Source organism: Onychostruthus taczanowskii, unplaced genomic scaffold (genome assembly GCF_017590055.1).
Source record: "Onychostruthus taczanowskii isolate IOZ18803 unplaced genomic scaffold, ASM1759005v1 scaffold24, whole genome shotgun sequence".
Lineage (NCBI taxonomy): Eukaryota > Metazoa > Chordata > Aves > Passeriformes > Passeridae > Onychostruthus > Onychostruthus taczanowskii.
The window spans coordinates 8,766,386-8,789,385 of NW_024499684.1; the positions used below are offsets into that span (position 1 = coordinate 8,766,386).

Consider the following 23,000-nt stretch of genomic DNA (forward strand, 5'->3'; position numbering starts at 1 on the left):
CTGTCCAAACACTGTGAGTGCAGCTGATCCTGATTCATTATCAAAAGCTTAGAGCCTCTTCAAGAGAATGTGTTATTCCTCATCTTATCTGTCTGATGAGTGGACACACTGCACTTGCTTGGGACTTCAACCAAAGCACAGGTAGGATTCTTCTAAAATTACTGTGGAGTTAACATGCAGTTAGATTGGTGTAATCAGGCCCTAAAGTTGTCCTGGCTTGATCACCTGAGGACATTTCACCCTCATCTGTGGTGAAGGTCGTACAGGGTCAGAAGATAGTGAGGCTTCTGGGGCTGTGCTTTGCCCACCACCTGTAGATGAAAGCCATGTCAAACAGGTTTAGTGCATCATAACTGGAAACAAAATTGTAGGGAGCCAAATTTTTTCAAAAGGCAGCTGGTACGAGTGTGAGAGGATGTCAGAAGGATAAAAGCAGGACATTTGATTTATTAAAGGAGGATATGGACAGCAAAAACGTCAGGACAAAATGTTTTTCTCAGTTATAAGGGGATTTATTGTAAAGGCAAAATTTCTTTTTGAAGGTGCTTGAAAACACTGAGAAAGTGCAGAGTGCTGTGTGCAGCAACCGAAGAGCTTGAGTGCTATCTTGTTATTTTTTACTGCAACTGTAGCATGTGTTTTACTATATATAAGTGATTACACAAAGGTTTTCTTTAGATTCAGGTCGGTGGAGGGTGATACTGTGATTTGTTTAACCCTTGGTGGGCCAGTCACTGCAGCCACAACGTGCTGAGGCCACAGTTTGTGCCTCTGGTGTGATGATGCAGTGGAAACTGAGCTGGAATTTGGTGCAGATGCTGCAGTTGTTAGTGTAAGGCTTGGGAGGCTTTCAGAATGTACCACTATGGATTCATTAAACCCACAACCATGTGAGAAATGCTCCTGTCTTGTCCAAAATATGTGCCTTGGAGCGTCATCAGGCAGTGAGGTAGGCAAAGCATAAGAGTGAAAATTAGAATGAAAATAACTTCCAGAAGTGTCATTGCATGGGGCAGAGACTGCACTTCTCTTGGGCTGGTGGGAGTGCAATCGCAGTTACCTCCTTCCTTCCAGCTTGCTGACTCCTGCTGTTGCCGTGCAGAGAAACAAGTGCTGGTACAAAGCTGATAACTTTGTGATTTCTGCCCTTTCCCATTTAGGAAGGCAGCGGTAGAGGGTGTGTGATTGAGTACCCCGAGTTCTAGGGAAGAGCAAAGCACGTTTAGTCTGACCTGGGCTCTGGGGCCAGTTCGCAGTGAGAGCTGGAGGCAGGAAACTACAGGCAGGGCAGCTGGGAGAGAAGGGATTTAAAAAACGGGTGTGAGGGGGATGCAGGGAGAAGGGAGGCTATTTAGGGTTAGCTGTGAGCTCCGTGTGGGGGTGTGACCAGGAGGAGTGAGGAAGCCAAACTAGTCAGCGGTGGGATGAGGGTGCAAGAACCAGCCCTGCTGGGAGCCGGGGGTGGAGGGTTGGGGGTGTTTGCCGTGGAGCTGGGGCGGGGGACGGCCCAGTGAGGCATTCAGGCGGATAGAGCTGGCCCTGAGGGCACAGGAGGGATCCGGGCGGGGTGTTGTGGCCGTCCCCAGAGCAGGAGCGCTGGGATCGGTGTGTCCGGGCGGGGCACCGGGGCTGGGCTTTGCGGAGAGGAGGGAAGCTCGGTGTGGCCGCTTAAAGCTGCCCTGTGCAAGGGGCACGGCTGGGCGGGCGGCACGCGCGGATACGCAGGCCCGTGAGTGAGAGAAGGCACGAATGCACGAGTGAAGGCACCGCTGCTCTCCCGGGACCGGTGCCGCCTCAGTCCCCCCCGCCCCGGCCGCTCCGGCCGCCGGGGCCTCCCTCCTCCCCGCCCGCCCATGGATTTCACATAGCAGTCGCCGCCTCCGCCGCCGCCTCCTCCTCCTTCTCCTCCTCCGCCGCCGCTCCATGGCGGCTCCTGCTCCGCGGCCGCCCGGCCTGTGCTGCTGTCGCAAGGGCTCCGCGGCCGGGCCGGAGGCGCCGCCGGCCCCGCCGCCGCCTCCCGAGCCGCCGCCGGACGTGGCGTCGGCGTCCAGCTCGCAGCTCTTCAGCCTGAGGCACCTGCACCTGGGGCTGGAGCTGCGGCCCGAGGCGCGGGCGCTGGCGGGCTGCCTGGTGCTGGAGCTCTGCGCGCTGCGCCCGCAGCCCCGCGCCCTGGTGCTGGACGTGCACCCGGCGCTGCGCGTCCTCTCGGCCGCTTTCCGCCGTGCCGCGGCCGGGGAAGCGCCCTGCGCCTTCGCCTTCCCGCCGGCCCCCCGCCCGCCGCCGCCGAGCCGCCGCCGCCGCTGCCCCTCTTCGCCCAGCCGCCCTGCTCCGCCTGCCCGCTCGGCTTCAGGGTGGACCCCTTCACCGACTACGGCTCGTCCCTCACCGTCTCCCTGCCCGCCGCCCTCCAGCCGCACCAGCCCTTCCAGATCATCGTCCGCTACACCACGGCCGACGGCCCCGCCGTGAGTACCGGGCCGGGGTTGGTACCGTAGGAAACCGGGTCCCGGCTGGCAGAGCCCTCCCGTGCCGCCCGCGCCTGTCGCGCATCTTTGCTCCTGCTCTAAGTGACCGTCCGTGAAGCGCCCCGGCTCCTCAGCAAAGGCGGCGGAAGGTGTCTCACTGCCAGCCTCTCCGGTCCTGTCCTGGCCCCATCGCCGGGCAGCGCCAGCCCGCCGGGCAGCAGCAGCATCTGTCCCCTTTCCGCGGGGGCTCTCGGCACTGCCAGCCCCCGCACTCAGCAGCGGTGCCCGTACCGATCCAGCCTCTCTCCCTCCTGTCTTCCTCCATCGCGTGGACCCCAAGGCTATTCATCCCCCCTCAGTATAATAATTTGAAAGTTTTTAGTTCTTTTAAGGACATTGCAGTTGTTGGCAAGGAGAGTGAAAATTTGCAAACTCCTGCCTCGACTCAGTCCTTCAGGATAAATTATGTCATGCACAATGTAGGAGTTTCCCTGGGGGTTTTGCCAACTGCTAACAAAATCAGGCCTTGCACAGCTAGGCTGGTGTTCCAATGAGCCGTGGTCAGGAGCTTTGAGAACAGGGGTGATTCCATAGGTTCCTACAAGTTATCTGCTGAAAAAAAGGATGAGAAATGGCCCAAAACACCCCTTTGGATGTAGCCATGGAAGCGCTTCCATGTCTGTGGACTAGCTTTCTTCAGCAGTGAAATGCTTTGTAAATTCTATAGTTTCTTTTAAACTCCTGGTGTTTAGAAGCACTTTATTCCCAGCCTTTTAGGTGCTGCTTATCAGGTCTTGTGTTTTTTAAGAAGTTATGACAGTGAAAAGATGAAGTTCTCACTGGAACATCAGTTCTTTTTATTACTGTACAGTCTGTTCAGGTTGGAAATTAAACTGATTTTCATCATGTGGTTCATGAATCTATTTACAAAAGATGTGTATTTTTTTATAAGCATCTTGCAACTTTGTTGCATCTATGTTGCCTAGAGGAATTGTCTCTCAGTCCTCTGATTTGGTGTTGCTGTTGCGCTGGTCAAAACCAGTAAATGTGTGGATCTGTTTGACTTTTACAATGTATTTAACAAGAGCAGGAATTGAAAAACAAAAGCTTCTTGCAAAACAACCCACAGGAAGTAAATAGTAGGCCTTTCCTCTTGATAGGAGAGTCTTTCTGATTAGAATGTGTTTGCTGGGTGTTTCTCTATCTAATTTTAATACTACATAGAAGATCACAAAAGTAATTTCATCCTTGGAATGATCTTGATAGTCTTAATACATCGGCTCACTTGGAATAGTGAGTTTCACATGAAGCCTTTTACTGACAGAAGTTTCCTGTGGTTGTATGGTGACTTATTAATGTTCTAATCTTTCCCTAAAAGTGTGAAAATGAAGGAAGATCCTGTCACTTTTGAAGTTCAGATCCACTTGGATATTGTTCCTTTTCACCTCTGGAATTCCTGGCTTTAGGATTTCCTTGTACAATACTCTGCCATGTAGCTCACAGTGTGTTCAGAAGATTCCGTTCATTATTTTTTCCCCAGGTTTATGAAGAAACCTGTTTCTTTTGTCCACTCTCTGCCTTGTTTATGGTGAGAAGGCTTTAAAGCTAATTTGGCATTGCTGTGTGCTCTGTAGTTGTTCTCAGTCTGGCTGAGCCACACCTCCCAAAGTACATGATAACGTGCTTTCCTCCTCTTGAACAAATTGTTTTATTTGAGGCCAGCCTGTGCTTTCCCCTGTGTTTTGCCAGCCCTGTTGCCAAAGGGGCAGCCTGTCCTGCTGAGTCTATGGAGAAGTGATCTCAGAATGAGTGCAACACTGATCTGGCTTTGAGAATGTGAGAACCACTGGAGGGTTCAGGGGCACTGATTGATGTGATGTTCATTTAGTCTCACCTTGTATTAATGTGTTGTCTCCTTGGCCCCACACACAGTCCTGTGTGGATGCTGGAGGAGGACATTTCTTCCATTCTCTCTATTGTTGTCTTGCTCCCCATGGATCAGAATTGAACTATCTATTCTTTATACTGTTCTTTGAAGTCTTTATTGTACTTTTAGCAGCATGTCCTGCTTCAGCTGAACTGAAGCTGCAAGGCTTATGTCAAGATTATTGATGGTCACAGCACTGGGGACATGCACTGCCCTTCCCAAGTGGTACTGGAAAGCAGGAGCAGGCATGCTCACTGACATAAATCCTACCATGTTTGTTCACTCTCTGTTGTAGGTTTTGGCTGGCAAAATATTTGTCCTCGAGTAGCACCTGTTGTAGCCCTTCATGTTCAGCATGCTGAGCTATTTTGTTTGGATCCAAAGCGATTTGGTGCTATTGTAGTTCTCTCTGTCATTGCTGTTTTTTGGCCCAGCCCTGCACTTTAACAGGGATGAGTAACCCATATGTGTATAAGGGTCAAATGGTTTATACTTGTGTCTTGTAAATATTCTGGCAGTCCCTTTTCTCTGTCAGTGAGGCACAGATTTACAGTGTCAGACCTCTCTCTTATAAAAGTTCTATTTTCTTTGGCCATTCTAGGAATGTCTTCTCCTTAGGTCAGGGTTTATTTTCTGTGGGACCTATAAAACAGTAAATACATGTTACAGTGCAGTGTGAATGTGTTGGCAGTAAGATCAGCAGCAGAGATAGTAGTGCTTAAAATTGGAAACCTGTTGTCTTGATGTACTTGCTTTGAGCCATCTGGACATGCTATTTGGCTGTCCCATTATTTCTCATGTGGAGGAAGAAGCCAAGATCTTTGGTTGTTTGATGGACATTGAGAGACAGCTGAGAGATTAAATCTGCCTTTCACAGAGCATTCCAGCTCCCTGTGCTGTTAGGAAACCATATGCTCAGTACATCACCAGTTTCCATCAGAGGCAAGACTGTCACAATCATTGTGTATCTCTCCTGGTGTGGGCTGAAGGCACACAGTGATCACATATATCAGGGACAATAGTCCTGTTCTTCCTCTCCTTCTTCTCCCTCATCCCTTACTTGTTGGTAATACTCTTTGTGTGATATTTTCTTTTTTCTTTCCCTAGAGAGAAAAATCTGCACCTATCTCTTGCCCACTGTGTCATTTCTCTGATTTGGCAGTGCACATCTCAACAGCAGTGCTATTTTCTTTCCTTAAATGCAAATCCTCCTCTGGGTTCTGGTACAAAAAATTATAACATTTCCTCATCTTCAGGATTTGGCAGAAAGGACAGCACTCTTTTCAGTGCTAGAAACTTCCCTGTAATTCTGTAGATTTGTCTTGATTCCTCAGTCCCCATAGAACGATTTGATGCCCAGGTGTGCCTTGCTTCTGTTACGTGCTCTGCATCTCAGGTGTTCTGTTTACTTTGTCATCGGATAGAGCAGCTTGTTTGCCTAGAACAGAAGCTGTGGCTGTGCAGCTCTTCCTGCCATCTTCATCAATAATGCATGTAGAAACATGGAGAGGTTTAAAATTAAAAGAGGCTTAGCTAATTGCCTTTGTCATTTGCCAGATTTGGGCAAAAGATTATGATCTAAGTCAGTAAAAATTATACTCTTGGCAGGTGTCTTATAAAGTGTGGACTTCTTTGCAGTATGTGGGCAGGGGAAAGCCTGTGCTGCCAAAAGCCCTTCTTCAGCAGAGGAATCATGCAGCAGGTCTTTTTGATTGAGATGCACCACAGAACAGCTTTAATGTGTGAAACAGCTTTCCTGTATACATGAAAAGCTAGAAAAAAATGAAGAGCATGATGATGATGATGTCATGTGTATTTCCCAAGGGTTAGTGCAGGAGGGATTTGCATGTGGAGTAGATGATACAGCCCCAAATACTGCTCTGTTCCTATGCCCCACCACCTGCCCCAGCAGCACCCTGTGCCTCGCACTCCTTTCTGGGGTGCTGCTTGTACTCATTTTCCCCAGCCCGTAGCCCTGTCTCTGTCCAGCAGCATAGCCTGGTCTATTTATATTACAGATCTATTTATATTGTTTCAGGATAACTTTCATCATTGTTCCAAGTGTGTCTGGAAAGAGAGACAGAGGCTTGCCATGTAGCTGTAGACGTTAGAAAACAGGGGAAAAAAATACTTCATCCTCTGCAAATGTTTTCCCTCTTGGCTTGTGGGGCTTAACTTCAACCAAATGTCAAATAAAGCAGGACTGGTTGAAAAGAAGTTGTCCTTAATTTATGGAGTTTCTTGTAAACAAGAATCAACTCTTATTTCCCCTTCCCTTCCTGCTTATGTTTTCCTCCTGCACTGCTCAGGGAGAACTTCCCCTTGTCTCTCTGCTGTAAAGACATTGTCTGTCAGCCCTTTTTCCTTCCTACTCAAGTGTTGCAACTTAGGTGTGGTGGTGCCTTATCTCTGTTTTCCTTTTTAGCCTCTTCTGTCTCTCAAAAAGCAAAGGAAACAATGTTTTGAACATGAGTCTCTTAAGCAGGGCCAGTGATAGAGATTTGTGATACAAGCACAAAGCCTCTGATCAGAGGAGTGTTTTTATAAGGCATTGGGGTAGATCTTTGAAATTTAATTTCTGATCCTCTTCCCTGGATCGTTAGAAACTACCCTGTATTAAATACAGCACCTTAATTTTTTTGTAATTGTGTGCTCTGGGTAGAAGTTACAAGTTATTGGTGTGTAATGAGACATGTGTCCCCAAATCACTTCTGGAGCAGCTGTCTCTAGTTCCATAATGTGGCATTGCAGAAATAATATTCATTGTTGTGGAAAGCAGGTATCCATGAGAAATGTAGTGGAAATCTGTAACTATCTATGTAGCTACAGATTTCCCAGGCTGTGACCCTGGGTTGTGGGCAGTGCTACCCTGAAATGCAGCACAGGATGTGAACAGACAGGGCTCCTCAGAAGTCCTGCTTTAGGCTGCTTTCTGGCCCTACAGACTTGAAATAGAAGAGGGTAATCTTAAAACAAATTTCAAGAGATGAATTTTACTTTTAGATAAAGGTTTTTAATTTTGTAATGCCTCCCTCCTAAAAAACCTCAAACATTTGCCAGCAGAAGTGTGAGACTCCATGGGAATAACTGAAAGCTGCTGACTCTGTTTCGTGTCCTCACCTTTCACTGATCCCTGGGGGTGCTGCTGCAGTGGATGATTTGGGAGAGGAGCAGACTGGCATCTGAGGAAAAAGGTCTAAAGGCAAGGGAAGAAGATACCAAAAAGTAACCTTATAGGACAGAAGGAGACAGAGAAAACTTTAACTTCCAAAAGTTAACTAGGAGACAGAGGTTGTAAAGTGTTGTTAAAACGTGAGCAGACTTAGTGCCCAGGCTTCCCTTCTGTGTTTCGTTGCTTTCCCTTGAGGACTAGAACTGAACTAGTATGTGCACTAACTGCTGTTCCCTGATCTCAGATTTATTGGTTGCTTTGATCTAAGAATTCAGCAGACTCAGAAGTTTTATTCCTTGCGCTTGACTGTTTCCAAAACTTCCAGGGGTTCAAATTTTATTGCAAATTTCGCAATATTTGATATTTTCCATCAGAGTTTAGCTCCAGAGTTCTAGGATTACAAGGAAACCCTTATTTAAAATTGCTCCTGCACTTCAAAGTTGGAGGCAGGGAGCATGTGAAAGCACAAACATTTGAAACAGAAAGACCAAAAGGCAAATAATTGGACTTTTTCTTATTATTCTTAATCTGTTCTAATTATTTGCTGAGGGTCTGACTTGTGATTTATTTGCTGTTTGGTACTGAAAATTGACGTGCTCAGTGGTGTGTTTTGTTGGCTTTTCTTTTTTGACCACCCAGAATCTCCTTATCCATTCTGTAAAAAGGGGCCCCCAGTGTCCTTGACCAGATGTTTCTTACATATACCGACTTTTTTGCATAGTGTCAAAATGTTTGATGCTTCAGCCAGGAGGGCAGTGTCAGGGTCACAGATAATATTGTGTACACTGTTCAGCTTCAGGGATTTTTGGTTTGTGGATTTGGATTTGTTTTGGGTCGTTTTTTTCTTTACAGCTTATGTTACCTGACCCCTTCTATTCCTATTCATATTGAGTTATAAACATGGAGATAGCCAGAGTATTCCCTTTGAGAAGAAGGTTGTGTGGATGTTTGTTAGGGAGTTGTTATTAACCAAGCAAATTGATATAACAGAAGTAGTGAGTGGCTGGAACTCACTGTGTTATATGTCACCACTCAGTGTTAAGACAGTAAGAAATTTTTCTGAGCGTTCCTGGCAAATAAACCGGAGTAGAAAGGTGTTGTTAGAGATGGGAATGTGCCCTGTGCCAGGTGTTCATCTGGGGAGACAGACAGCTGAGGTGGTGCTTCTCCCCCACAGTCCTCTTGATTTCACATTTTGTTTTTGCCAGTTCATCCTTGTCATGTTGTCTGTTTCCCTCACCTCTTCCTCCTGTCATGTTTCAACAGATCTGGTGGCTGGATCCAGAGCTGACATATGGCAATGCCAAGCCCTTTGTCTTCACACAGGGACACTCAGTGTGTAACCGCTCCTTCTTCCCCTGCTTTGACACCCCTGCAGTGAAATGCACCTACTCAGCTACTGTCAAGGTAAGGGATGCCTGTGAATGGTTCACGGAGCTCTTAGTTGCTGTTAACTTGTGAAAGTGTTGTTACTTCATGTATTTTTAGCAGTTTGCATCTGCTAAAAATATTGTGATTCAGTGTTATAAAGAATACTGAATTTTTTAGGTCCAACTCTGGTTCTTGGGTCAGAATCAGGGTAGTGCCACAAAGGTAACTGTTGCCTACCACGCTTGGGTCTTGCCTTCCTTGTACTTGAAGAGTAATTGTGAAATAAAAATATGAGAGAGAATTTGGCTGGCCCCTTCCAATAGTGGTTATTGATGATAACACTCAACTGTATTGTGCCAATTTTTGAAAGAAAAAACCTGAAGTCTTTTGAAATCAGCATCAAATAATGTTGCATTTTATATAGATGAAATAATTTAATATGTGGGTGCTTTTGGGGCAGCTGTCATATAGGAGGAGTAATATCTTTGGTTGGCATGTTTTCATGGATTGGGCAGATTGTGGTATAAAACCTCACAGAAATATTAGTTTTTGTGTTATGTAAATGATTATTTTAAATGTACATCATCAGGCAGAGATGAAAATGAACCAGAGATCTGTGGTTCAGTCATTCAGCTGTGATTATCTGGTGAGTTGATGTGTACCATGATGGTCTTCCAGGCTCCAGCAGGCATACAGGTGTTGATGAGTGCCACCCAAAGTTCCTACCTAGAAGAGGAAGGTGTATATCAATTTTACATGGAATATCCAGTTCCTGCTTACCTAGTGGCCCTGGTGGCTGGAGACCTCATACATGCAGACATAGGTCCAAGGTAAGATTTGCAGTGAGTTCCTTCTGCATTTTATGTCTCTGTACAGTGCTTCATACTGTAAAGTAGATGTTGAGTCATTGATAAGGGAACAGTTGGGTTCATGAGCTGTGAGCACAGAGAGAGTTTGAAGTGTAGTTGGGTGTAAGGAAATTCATGGCACTGCACTGGCCAAGATGTGTTCCTCTTTCATAAATGTTGCCTACTGTTCCCTGAAGTCATTACAGCTGCTTTCTCATTGCCTTGTTGAAGGGATTTTGGTTACCTCTTGCCATGTTTCAAGGAGCATTAGTCTAGGAGGGCCTGGGTCTGCTGGAGGTCTCCTTGCTCTGTTACCATACATGGAGGTGTGGTAAGCAGTCAGGCGATTTTTTTTTTTCCTAAGAGATAATTCAGTTTGCTGAAGTATCACCTGATGTTTTCTGTTTTCTGACAGGAGCAGAGTGTGGGCAGAGCCTTGCCTGCTGCCAACAGCCATCAGCAAGCTTTCTGGCATTGTTGAACGCTGGTTGACTGCTGCAGAGAGTCTGTATGGCCCCTATATATGGGGAAGGTGAGTTTTATCAGTCTCCTGGGAATGTGCAATGGGAACAAAATAAAACAGAATTGAGAAATGATCATGCTTTCTCCCTATAGGAGGACAAACTAGCATTTCAACTGGCAGCATTGTAGTCGTTGAAAGCAGACTCTGGAGTTTTGTCTCCACAAGTGGCAGGAAGGACCATGGAGGGGCATGGAAGTGTTTTAGCTGGTTTGCAGTGGAAAGATCCACTGTTTAGGAACTCCCAGTTTGAATAAGAGGTTTCTAAACCATGTATCTTTCCTGAGAAATGAGGGTTTTTGTACTACAGTGTTTTGTGATGTAAGTCCAGCACTGAGCCAGACACCATTTAAAATGTATGGTTGTTTTATTTATCACATTTATTTCTGCATTTTTTGTGGCATGCCTGAGAATACTGAAAATCTCAGTACAGACTCATTGAGAGTCCAAGTCCCCCAAACCAACACTGAGAGCTCTTGAAAAGCTTGACTGAGTATTAAAAAAAAGAGTGGTTTTGAGAGAATACTTGCACTCTTTGGATGGGAGAGAATGTTTACAAAGGTTTCTTATGTTTCTTTGCTAAAGGTAAGCAGGAAGATCGCCTTGTTGTTGACTTAACAAGTATTGCTTGAAATAATCTGAAATCATGGCCATGTGTTCTCAGATTATTTCAGTGCTGATCACTGGTAAAGAAATATAGGAAACAAAACAAATATTACTGTTGTGTTGTGAAGCAGACAGATTAAAGTTATTTGATGACACTGCATGTGTAGGAAATCTGTTCCTTCACTGACAGCTTCCTAGCCTCTCTCTTACCTGGGAGCCTCTGGGGACTCAACACTGTGTTACACTACTGTTTATAGTGTAAACAGTTTTTGTGGCTCCCAGAAATACAGCTTGTGATGAATTTGTGTGTACGAGGGGAGCACAATGCTTCTTTTGATGACATCAAAAGACTGTCAAGTCTTTACACCCAAACATAAGCAGGTCCTTGGCCAACAAAATAAATTGTGATCCTCTGATCAGAAGAATTAGGCACCACTGCTGTAGAAAGTTTGTTCCTGAAGTCACAAGAAAGTCTCAGAAGAGCCATCCCTAAAGAAAGAAAAATGTTACTGTGTCTTCTGAAAACAGAAAATGTTACTGTGTGTCTTCTAGCTGCAGTTTACTCATCTTCTTTCTTCTTTCTTCTCTCCCTAATTTTAGATATGACATTGTTTTTCTTCCTCCTTCCTTTCCTATTGTTGCCATGGAAAACCCATGCCTGACCTTCATCATCTCTTCCATTCTGGAGAGCGATGAGTTTTTGATCATTGACGTCATTCATGAAGTTGCCCACAGCTGGTTTGGGAACGCGGTCACCAACGCCACGTGGGAGGAGATGTGGCTGAGCGAGGGCCTGGCCACCTACGCGCAGCGCCGGATCACCACCGAGACCTACGGTACAGCTGCAGAAACTTCTCCTTGGGCTCCTTCTTGCCAAAACTCAGAGCTGCCTGCTTGGAGGATTTGCTTTGGAGCTCAGAAGTCTGTAGGGAGCTGGTTTTCAGTTAGGTTTTGTTTTATTTCTGGAACTCACACCCACACACAGCCCCAAACTTTGTGTTGAACATCTTGCGTACTTAGAGTTTGACGTTGTCTTGGCTTTAGTGGGCTCAACACCAGATATGGTACCAGGGGCTTTGGGTGAGGTGTGTTAGCACAATGCTGTGGGGACTTGGAACTACTGTTGGGTACCAGGGAGGTGCTGATATGTCAGAGCAAAGTCAGCAGAGGATAGTTCAGAGAAAGGTGTAAGAAATCTTATAAAAGTTACATTGTGAAATAACTGTCCTCTGAACAAGTGTCCTTTTGATTCTGATCAGTTAGTAGCTACCTGCTGTTAAAAAGAATGATGGCAGTAGCATTAAAAAAAAAAGTGCAGATTTATGTAGCTGTTTGTATGCTGGAGGCTTCCTGCAGGATTGTAAACCCTGCCTTTGCTTGTGTCAGTGAATTTCACAGGTCAGTTTTATGGTGCAGTCTTTAGAATATATAAGTAGTAAATTATTCCTCTTTCTTTTAAGTTTAATTGGCTTGTTATTGAAGTGAATAATGGGAATGTGTGCTTTTCTAGTTTGTCCTGTTATGTTCTTAAAAGCCAGTTCCATGTGTTTTCTCAAGCATCCAATGTAAACAATCTTAGAAAAGTTCCTAGAAATCTTGACAGCAAAAATGTTTAGAAGAAAGCATTTGTTTTTATTCATGTATATTGTTTTTGGACATGAACTGATGGCAAGTTTAGGCAAAGAAGTGCTCTGAGTATCTATGGAGATGTTACAATGTATATTATGTATCTTTGAAAGCTGTTTTTTGTTGAGTAATTCTCTGTGAGTAGTACTCACTGTCCTAGGTCACATTATGCATGGCAGTAATGTGGGTAGGTCAGCAGATATCAACCTGTTCATCATCTTAGTCTGTTCCATCCGACATAGAGCAAAATCCTTGCTGATTTTGGTCTGTTCTCTGGAACTGGCTGTTTCAAGAAGCATTTGCTGGGAAACTAAAAAACGTATTTCCCTGTGCAATTGTTTACTAAGCGCTTTTTCCATTCTGTTTTGTTTCCAAGACAAACCTTTGATCTAAATCTTACCATTTCTTACATCATTTCTGGAGTATTTTCTGTTGATAGTAAATAGGCATCTTTGCAATGATATTGTTCAGGGAAATTTGAGTCCACTGACTACCACTCTTCTTGGATCTTGCTTAATTCTCCTCTCTGTAGCCTGAAGTAATTGCCCTTTACACTAGTTACTCTAGCTCTTGCTTTCCCCTGGGAGGCACGTCCATTTCTTTCCCTGCTCATACAGGTTCTCCAAAATATGTTTTCCAAATGTATCCTGGTTCTTAATTCACGTTTGGATATGAGGGATTTGGGTGTTACATTGAGACTCTGAGGTTATGTCTATGTAACAAACCTATCTTCAGGTTAAAAACTCAGCAAAGAAGGCTAAAATTTTAATAGTTATGGATGTTAAGTATCTTCTGAATCTGAAAATCCATTTTCTGCAGCTTCTAATGTCTGCAAGGGCATAGGAAAGATCTCTTGACTTGGCAGTGTAATACAGCTAGTTTGGTTTAAAGCATGGAATGCTTTACATTGCAGTTAGGGAGAAGAGCTTACCCAGTCACAACTGTAAAAAGTCCTGATGAGAGAAAGGTGAAATACTTAGGGCAAAAACCAGGTGGGATGATAGATAAAGCTTAAAAAATATACACGGGATCTGTAATACAAAAACCAAATCCAATTCTTTTCTCTTTGCACTCAAGAGGTGACATTTGCTTAGTAATATCCTTGGCACTGGGTATGGAATTGTGTTTACTGTTCTACCAGTGACAGTATGATTGTGTGGGACTTGATTATTCCTTGAAAGTTACCTGTACAATACTTTTTTCAGTGCTGCTCTCCTTATCTTGCAAGAATTGATGAGATGATGTCAAGGATGTAAACTTTAGCATAGTTTTCATGGTGTTTTGTTTTCCAGTGCAGCCTGATGCATGATCAGAGTGAGCAAATACATTGGGTTAGGCTCTGACTTCCATTACTAATTACAAGGACGTTCTGCACTCGAGTTTCTCTGCCATTACCTTACTGTGATTCTGTCTCACTGTTCTGTCTTTTGCACCTGCAGCAGCTTTTAGTTTGTCCCTGTGCCAGTCCTGCACAGATCAGCTTTTGCTGATCATTTTCCCATAACTAACAAGTTACTTTCTGGGGTAGGAGCTGCCTTCACATGTTTGGAGACTGCATTCCGCCTCGATGCTCTCCACAGACAGATGAAGCTCCTTGGAGAAGACAACCCGGTCAGCAAGCTTCAGGTTAAACTGGAGCCAGGTATTGCTTTTGGCTGAGGCTGCTCTACACGAAATTATACACCTCTGTATATCCATGGTGGAATATTGACAAAAAATGATTAATATTCACATATATTTTTTGAAAAAAAATTAAAAATAAAGAAATATTGGTTTGTAAACCAGTATGTATATCCATGGTGGAATATTGACAAAAAAATGACTAATATTCACATATCCTTTTTGAAAAAAAATTAAAAAGAAAGAAATATTGGTTTGTAAACAAGTCTAAAAACAAGTAAGGAAGTTTTGCTTTCAAACTTTTTTCAATGTGGGATAACTCATCTTTATAGGCATTGTTCTGTGTAAGAAGAGACTTACTGAATAGAAAGAATGTGAAAAACTGCCTTGAAAACCATGTGGGTTTGCAGTTCTGGATATGTAAGATAAAGTATTTAAAAATGGAAATATTTGGAAACATAATATAAAATCCTCTGCTATTCAATGTTCCTCTCTTTATGTGTTCATGTAAGAACTATGTATGTATTTAGCACGCAGATAAACAGGTACTTGCTTTAAGATGAGCTGTGCAGAGGCTGTTTGGTTATTCCCTGAGCCAGATGCCTGACTGCACTCCAGATTTACCTATCTCCTTCACTGGTAGTTCTCTAGTTCTGTGGTCACAGTTGGGTGGGTGAAGCAGTCTTCTATCTAGATGATATTTAAAACAACCTAAAATGCAAGTGGAGATCAAATTGGAGTCAAATGGCATGGAAAAGCATGTGTGAAACCCTGAGCAAGCGGTGATTACCTTTTATTGGTATCTTTGAAAATTTGTGGTATGGTGATTTCCAGAACCTGGCACTGAAAAAAGAAAAAGGGATTTGTGTTCAAGTTCCAGATCTGTTTCAGTGACCTCTGGTTTGAAGTAACTTATTCCATTTGGAGTTACTACTTACCTTACAATGACTGATTTTAAAAAATGTTATTTTTTCAGACTGTGTCTTTGGACTGCATCTATTTATTTACAGCAGTAACTTAAATGTACTGACAACAAGCTTAGTTTTTTTAAAGTCACTAAGTCTCACCTTGGTGATCTCTAAGGAGTCTGTATAACTAGAAGGGCTGGAAATCACTCTCTCATTAGTTGCTTATCATGTTGTCTTCTTTCAGGTGTAAATCCCAGTAATTTAATGAACCTCTTCACCTATGAGAAAGGCTACTGCTTTGTTTACTACCTGTCCCAGCTCTGTGGTGACCCCAGACACTTTGACTCCTTCCTAAGAGTGAGTGTAAATATGTGTTTTCTTGAGATTTAGAGCTGATTTTGTTGTTGTTGGGTTTTTTCCCCCAGATTCTTTCACTGTGGCTAATTGTTAAGGGTCAAGTTGAATACAAGTGTGTCAGAGATAGAGGAAAATTGTGGGCCTGTCTATCAACTTACATGAATCTTTCTACAAGATTTCTGAGATTCTGAGCTCATGAGGTGCTAGATAAAGAGTAGTAGTATATGTTTGTTATCTCTTGTTCTGTGCTCCAAGTAATTAGAAAGCTGTTCCAGCACAGTTTGCCTGTGACTGGAAAAATGTGAATTGATTCACTACTAAGAAGTGTTAACTTTGGTTTTTTTACCCAGGGTGACAAAGGGTATAGGCTGCTATACTGAGGCAGGTCAGTGCCTGGAAGCACACTTGCAAAACCTATAGAAAATGGTCAGCTACTGCCTCGTTTTGGAAAAGGAAAATGAAATTAAATGATACTCAGCTGTCAAATGTATTTGCAGCTACTCTATTTTTTTCATGTTGTGCTGCTTCTTTATTTAACTGGGTGAAAAGCAAGAATATTTTTCTTCATCTTTTTTAAACCTTCAAATAATTGTTCCCACTCTTATGTTTGTAATTTTTTTTTGTTGTTATTATTGTGGCATGCAGTGGTTCTATACCAAAAGGAAGCTGTCTTGCTCCTAATCATAATTTGAACATTTTACTATTTTAGGCCTACATTGAGAAGTATAAATTTACCAGTGTTGTGGCTCAAGATCTTCTGGATTCCTTCCTGAATTTTTTTCCAGAGCTGAAAGAGCAATGTGTTGAAAGCAAAGCAGGTAGGAGATTTTCTAAGTTAACTGTAAGCACTGTAGAAAACCTGGATGATGAATTTTGTGCTTGGCTTGGAGGACGCACAGGGAAATGCTAAGGCAAACAAAATAGTTCAGCAACAACCAGATGTTCTTGACAGAATTTATGGCTACTGCTTCTACACTGGGGAATGAGAACCTCTGAAACTGCTGATGATTTTGGCATTAATTAGCTGATTGTCCCTGGTTAACTTTCTCATTAACTCACCTTTCACTCTGCAGACAGAATGATCAGTGCTTGTGAAATTTACACATGCTTAAATGCAGGGAAGAGGTGAACACACTTTGAAATTTCATCTATTTTAATAACAGAAAACATGCTTTGAGAACTGTAACTTCCCCAAGATCCTACCCATACATATAAAATATCTTCCAGAATGTTTCACTTTCCCTTATAACACCTCTTGGTAGCTGTTGGAGGATTTGTGGAAGGTCTGTGGCCTACCAGGTGCTTATCATCTCACTTTCTTAAAGAAATGAGACTCATGTTATCCTGCCATGTGTCCATCCCTGTGAATAGCTGTTGAGCCTTTTGGACAGTTTAAACCAGACCAGCAGAGTACTTAAGCTCTTAAGGATACTTGGTGCCTTCAGGCTTTGTGGAGAGGAAACTACCTGTGGAGAGGAGAGAGTTTACTGTGGGGAAAGCTGCAGCATGAGCTCAGCAGTTCTGTGTTTTATTTGGCCCACTGGTAGGCTAATGAGTTAACCACAGAAGTTGCTAATTTTTGCCTGGCTAATATTCAGGGGATGCAGAAGGTAGGAGGTTCAGCATAGATGGTGTGGAACAGGAAGTATTGCCATGAGTTAGAAAAGTACAGAGGTGGTAAAAGGTCAAGAAGAAGAGCTCTGATGGAAAGCAGGCTCTGCTGTTTGTGACGAAACTTAATTATTTTTTTTAAATTAGTTGCATAAATAAATATAAATTTCTTAGGTTTACTGGTGGGTAGGAGGAGTTTAGTCATCCATCTCACCTCCTTTTTTTTATGAAATCGGTTTTCTCCATATTTGTCAGTCTTCCTCAAAATTCTGAGAGAGAAATGCAGGCACACAAATATTAGAGCATAATTTGAACATAGGTACTTGTCAGCCTGGCTGCCTTAAGAGCATGTTTGTTTCTTGTACTTACTGTACTGTTGAGCTCTAGAAAACTCACAGTGAGGTTTGGAGCAGTGTTGCTGGCACTCTTCCTGGTGTTCCATAGGCTATCCCAATGAGGCTGCTAAGACTATTGTGTCACTGGAACTATTGGTTGCTGTTGTTACAACCTCCCTTAACTATGCTAGAAGCGGTCCTGAACTTTGAGGCAGCCAAGCCACCTGCAGAGATCTCTGCTCCACATTTTTGGTGCTCCTCATTCCAGGACTGGAGTTTGAACGTTGGCTCAACGCTACAGGACCTCCGTTAGCTGAGCCAGACTTATCTCAGGGATCCAGTCTGACCAGACCAGTGGAGACACTCTTCAAACTCTGGACCACAGAGCCTCTGGACTCTGTTGCTGCTGCCAGCAGTGTTGACCTCACTAAATGGAGAACGTTCCAAACTGTGCTTTTCCTGGACAGATTGCTGGATGGATCACCACTGCCACATGGTGAGTACTCTTTCCAGGATAGTAGGAAATTATCCATGGAATAATTGATTGAATTCTAAAGGTCCCTGCCTCTGGCTGACATTATAATTCACGTAAAGTCAGGTTGACGTCCCTGGCCATGTCACAGAGGGATTAGAATAGGTGATCTTCAAAAGTCTTTCCCAGCCCATTGGATTCTATGATTCTGTGATTTGATGAGTTGTTATTATCTGATGACCCTCAAAATTGACAAAATAGGTCACAGTTCTTTCTCTGTGTATGTGCTCTCTTCAGAGGTGATAAAAAAGCTCTCGGAATGTTACTCCTCTCAGCTGGACTCCATGAACGCAGAAATCCGTATCCGCTGGTTGCAGATTGTAGTCCGAAATGACTATTATCCAGACCTTTACAAAGTCCGTCGCTTCTTGGAAAACCAGGTACTAACTGCTGGATTAAACTCACTGCACCTCTCAGTGCATGAGACATGTGCATGAGACATGCGACGTGAAAGACCTTGGAACTTCTGCTTCCTGGCCAAGTGTAGCCCAGGTGTGTTGCGAAGGGGCTGAGCATGGCTCACCTGCTAGCGGTGGGGAGGAATGGGCAGATGTAATTTCAAATGCCTACAGATAATCTCTGCTTTTCTAGCCTGACTCAATACCCTTGTCCCAGCTCTGCCCCGTGCATTTTATGTGTTGCTTTGTAGCAGCCCTGGCTTTTCCAGAGCACAAGTTTTTGCACTACTAAATCATGTGATTATTTGAATATTTACGCTTCAAGCAAGGCTAGGGCTCATCGAGTTCTTTTCAGTAGTTGTTATTGTGCTGGAGCAAAAGGTTAATGCATGTGTTCAGTGTGGCTTCTTCTATTTGGCCTTTAAAAATAGTTCTGTTATTTGTGGAAGTCGCTCAGTCTCAGAGAGCAGATATTTTTATTACCATTCATAAAAATCCTTGCATCAGACTTAGAATAAACTCATCTGTGTTTTGAAGAAATGTGTTGCTTGTCTCCAGTCTGAAGTTACTCAGGGCTGTTGGAGTGTAGCTGTAGAAGAGCTGAACTTCTTAACTTTTATTGAAACGTTTTTATCTTGTTTTCCTTTTTTTGTAGATGTCTCGGATGTACACAATTCCACTTTACGAGGACCTTTGCACTGGCACTCTCAAGTCTTTTGCCTTAGAAATTTTTTACCAGACCCAAAACCAGCTGCACCCCAATTTGCGGAAAACGATCCAACAGATCTTATCCCAGGGCTTGAATCCACTTCCTGCCATAGACACTACAGCAGTCACTACAGACACACCAGCAATGGTGCTTGAGGACAAAGTCTCAGAGGCCACAAATGGTGCCATTTCACTCAGGGATGTCAACGTGTCTGCTTAGATCACCAGTTCATGCCAGCCACAAAGCTTGAAAATGGGGACAGGAACAGAGGAAAGATACCAAGCGTTGCCTCCTTTCCCTCAGCCTTGCAGCTGCAGTGTGTTGTAACTGGATTTCTCTCCCAAAACACAAAGCAAATGTGCCTTCAAGTATCCAGTGTGTAATACTGCCAGGTTTCAGAGATCTCCACCAGCTGTGTGACAAATATTTTGATTCAGTTTTTACTGGGCAGGGACTCCTGGGCTGTTGCTTCTCCATGGAAAGTGGATAGTTCCCTTTCCTGAGGCTCTTCTGGATGGTTTCTTCGGATTTGTTGTTTGATGGGAGGGTGTTCTTTTGCTTCTTATTTTTTCTTTTTTTTTGTCTGAGGCCACTGAGGCTGTGGAGTATGTCCTACTTGCTGTGTGTATGTTGCTGGGGAGTGTGTATGTGTCAAGCTGTCATTGTCCTAATATTTGGGCTAAAGTTCTGCAAAGGAGAGACTCAGGAATTGTTAGTGGCAGCAAACAAGTTTTCATATTATGCTCCTTCCTGTGACAGAGGTATTGTGATTTGGAAGGAAGGGGACTAATGCTTAAATGAGAAACTAATAGCTCCTGTTCCCCCCTGCCCATAGGTGGCTAAATAATAATAATAATAATAATGCTTTTTATCTATATTAAAAATATATAAAAAAGAACAGGGAAACAATATGATGGATTTGAAATCCTTCTGTAGTTAATCCTGCCCTCAGTTTTCCCTTTGCACTCGATGGGGCAAGCAATAAAGAAATGTGTAGGCTTGAATTTTCAAAGTTAAAATTAGGTTCCCAAATGCCATCAATTCTGGTACTAGCTGGATGCCTAAATCTTTTCAACTATTGTGACAAGTCTAGCTGCAACCTTTGCTCATGTGTCAGGATGTGTGGTACATGCATTGCATGCACTCTGTGTGTCTTCTATTCTGTCCTTTTGGAGGAATTACCAAGACCTGTAATTTTTTTAAGATTCCCAGCATATCTTGGCCTGTAGGTAAGCCATGGAAATATCCATGCTAAGATTTTACTGCCTTGAATAATGTTTGCCTGAGTAACAGTGGCCCTGTCATATGATAATCTGAGGGAAGCACCATCTTTCTTAATGTGAAACTTTTAAGTCCCGCTTTACCCAAGTCTGTTTTCTGACTTGTGGTGGGAATAAGGTGCCATTTCATTTCCCTGGCATGCTGTTTCTCTGGATCACTGGCCAGCCATGCAGGATGAGAAGATACTGTCTTCCCTCTGTGCTGTTTGGTCTCAGGAAGCCAATGGCAGTGTCCTGGGGTATTGCAAAATACAGGTGATGGTTCTTAGATCTGTGCCACAAACTTTTTAACATGTGGGTACCTGTGTGCTCTCTGTGAGCTCCCACAAGGCATCTCTGAGCTGGTGCATCACCAGGATAGTATGAACAAAAGGCAAGACATTTGGAAAAGACTCAGCTAACCAGAGATGTGAGAGAGAAATTGTTTTATACTTCAGGGCAAATTGAACCCTGCAATGGGGATCTGCATAGACAGGAAGAGGAGGAAATTTGGGAGGGCTTTGTTTTCTTCACCAAAAGTATCTGTTTACACGCATGTGTGGATGGGAGTTAGGTGCTGTTACTGGATCTGCATTTTCTGGCTTTAAATGAATTTGGACTTCACCATAGCCTTAGCCTGGGCTGAACTGGGATAAAGCAATAATAAACTCAGGCCTCTGTAGTGCTTCATTAGTTTTAAAAATGGGCCATCAGCATTTTTGGGCTTCAGAACTCCAAGCTCTGCTCTTTGCTCCTTGAATGGGATTATCTTTTAAATTCTGTTTTGTTTTCCCAGAAAGGATGGAGAATGATGTTTTCTACACAAATCTCTTTCCTTTTCATTTGTTGTTTTATTGAAAGAGATTTGTACAAGCTGACTTTACACTTCTGGAGCTGCCTCTGTTGGTGCTGTGTCTCCTGGACCCCACTGCCAGCAGCAGCAGCCTGGTTGAGACCAGGAACCACTAGCATTTTTTTGGAATCACGGGCCTCTGTTCTAACATATTTTATTTAGTGGGAGAATGTTTGTTACCCTGGTGGGAATTTTTCATTTACATGGATGCCTTATGATGATTGTCAAATTAAACTAAGCTTTGTGACAAGTTCAGCCTTTTGGGCATTTTTTTGGCGTCCCTGCTCTAAGAGCTAACTTGGTACATTGTCTTTGTTTTGTTCTTTTCTGGGGTGCAGCACAGAGGGACTTTGGAAGCTCTTTGAAAGCCACACAGGAAGGTGCTGGAGAGGTGGCAAAAGCAAACAATCAAAAATAAATATTATCTCTTGTTACTACAACTGACTGAAATACATCAGCCCAGCTGTGTGTTTGCACAGACACCCATCATTGCAAGGAGATGCTGGCTGAACTGAACAGGCTGTTTCCTGGTTAAAGAACACAAGATGTATGTTAGTGTTTCTGCTCTCATCTCTGTGAGATCCCATCAAATGGCTTTTGACCTAGGACTTGTTTTCTGAAACACTGAAGCAGAGCAAGATTTTTGGAATGTATTCCATGCATCCACCAGGTACTTCTGTTTCTCCTGTGAGTGAGGAGTCCATTTTTTGTTTTGTAGAGACAAAAACCTGGCAGCAAGTTTGTGGAGATAAGCCTTCCTTTAGTTGACAGAAAATAAATTGGTGCTTCAGGCTACTTGCTCTCTTGATTTGTAGTAGACTTCACATTGACAGGCAAATTAGACTGTGATCAAATAGAAACTATTTGCCTTATCTTTGGTACATTCATTTCTGATCCGTTTGAGTCAGATTAGACATCAAATTGGTTTTATTCAAACAGATGCCAAGAGATTGCATTATCTTTTTTTTTATTTTGAAAATGAAAACTATTACTTTGTTTCATTGCAGCTTTGAGCAGGGCAACAGAGGATCTAGAAATATCACTTGAGGGAAAGCTCTGAAGAGCCAAACTGTTTAACAGAATGGAATATTTGTGACTTCATTTTTTAGCATTTCATAGCCATGTTGGTTGATACATTCAATATAATTCTTGTTAGCTACAATGTACTGTGTTAAGCTTGTATCAGTAATTTTGGGGTCCTGTTACATTGCAACATTTTAACCATGACCTCCATCAACCAAGAACAATTGTATCAAGCATCCCAAACATTCTGCTTCAACCAAAACTCTTTTTATGTTCTTGCACTGCAGTGACCTTGCCATTACCTTTTTTTGATAACACAGGACCTTCTGTACATCTAAGCTCATGTGCTGCACAATTCACTTAGGTCAAGTACACTTCTGCTCTCCCTGTTTGTACAGTCAATACACTAAAATCACATCACACTGCTTTTCACATTTTTTACTACAGATTGATAAAAGCTGAAAGCCACTTTGACCACAATATCAGACTTGGTTATAAGAGAAACCATACTAGAAATCACTGTGTGAGATTTATCAAGCCACTGTCCTCTGAGACACAGTTGTGAGGACACAGTTTTACACTGATTTTGTTGAAGTCCCAAGTGAATTGGTTTAGCTCTTGATTACATGCATTCCTGAAATGCATACATAATGCATTTCTAGTTTGGATTTGTCTACTTTTATCTTCCAGCTCTGGAAACTACTGCTTTTTTTGTGAAAGTTAAACTACTTACTCACATATAAACTACTTACCTCTTTGTCATGTAAGTACTTTTTAATTTTTAAGGAAAACAGATTGATTGGTCTGTTGCTGCAAGGTGTCTTCCACAACTTCATGTATTGATTTTGCTTGGGTGGAGC

General features: G+C 43.1%; 1 protein-coding gene across 1 annotated transcript; it reads left to right on the forward strand.

Moving 5' to 3' along the window:
• The first annotated feature begins 1,795 nt into the window (after window positions 1-1,795).
• RNPEPL1 (arginyl aminopeptidase like 1) lies at window positions 1,796-21,367 on the forward strand. Its single transcript, XM_041405720.1, is given in 12 exon segments — window positions 1,796-2,283; window positions 2,286-2,465; window positions 8,831-8,971; window positions 9,614-9,765; window positions 10,199-10,315; window positions 11,510-11,745; window positions 14,064-14,177; window positions 15,308-15,420; window positions 16,130-16,238; window positions 17,635-17,862; window positions 18,136-18,278; window positions 18,952-21,367. Coding segments are annotated over 12 exon segments (2,166 nt in total). The 5' UTR covers window positions 1,796-1,923; the 3' UTR covers window positions 19,225-21,367.
• The last annotated feature ends 1,633 nt before the right edge of the window (window positions 21,368-23,000 follow it).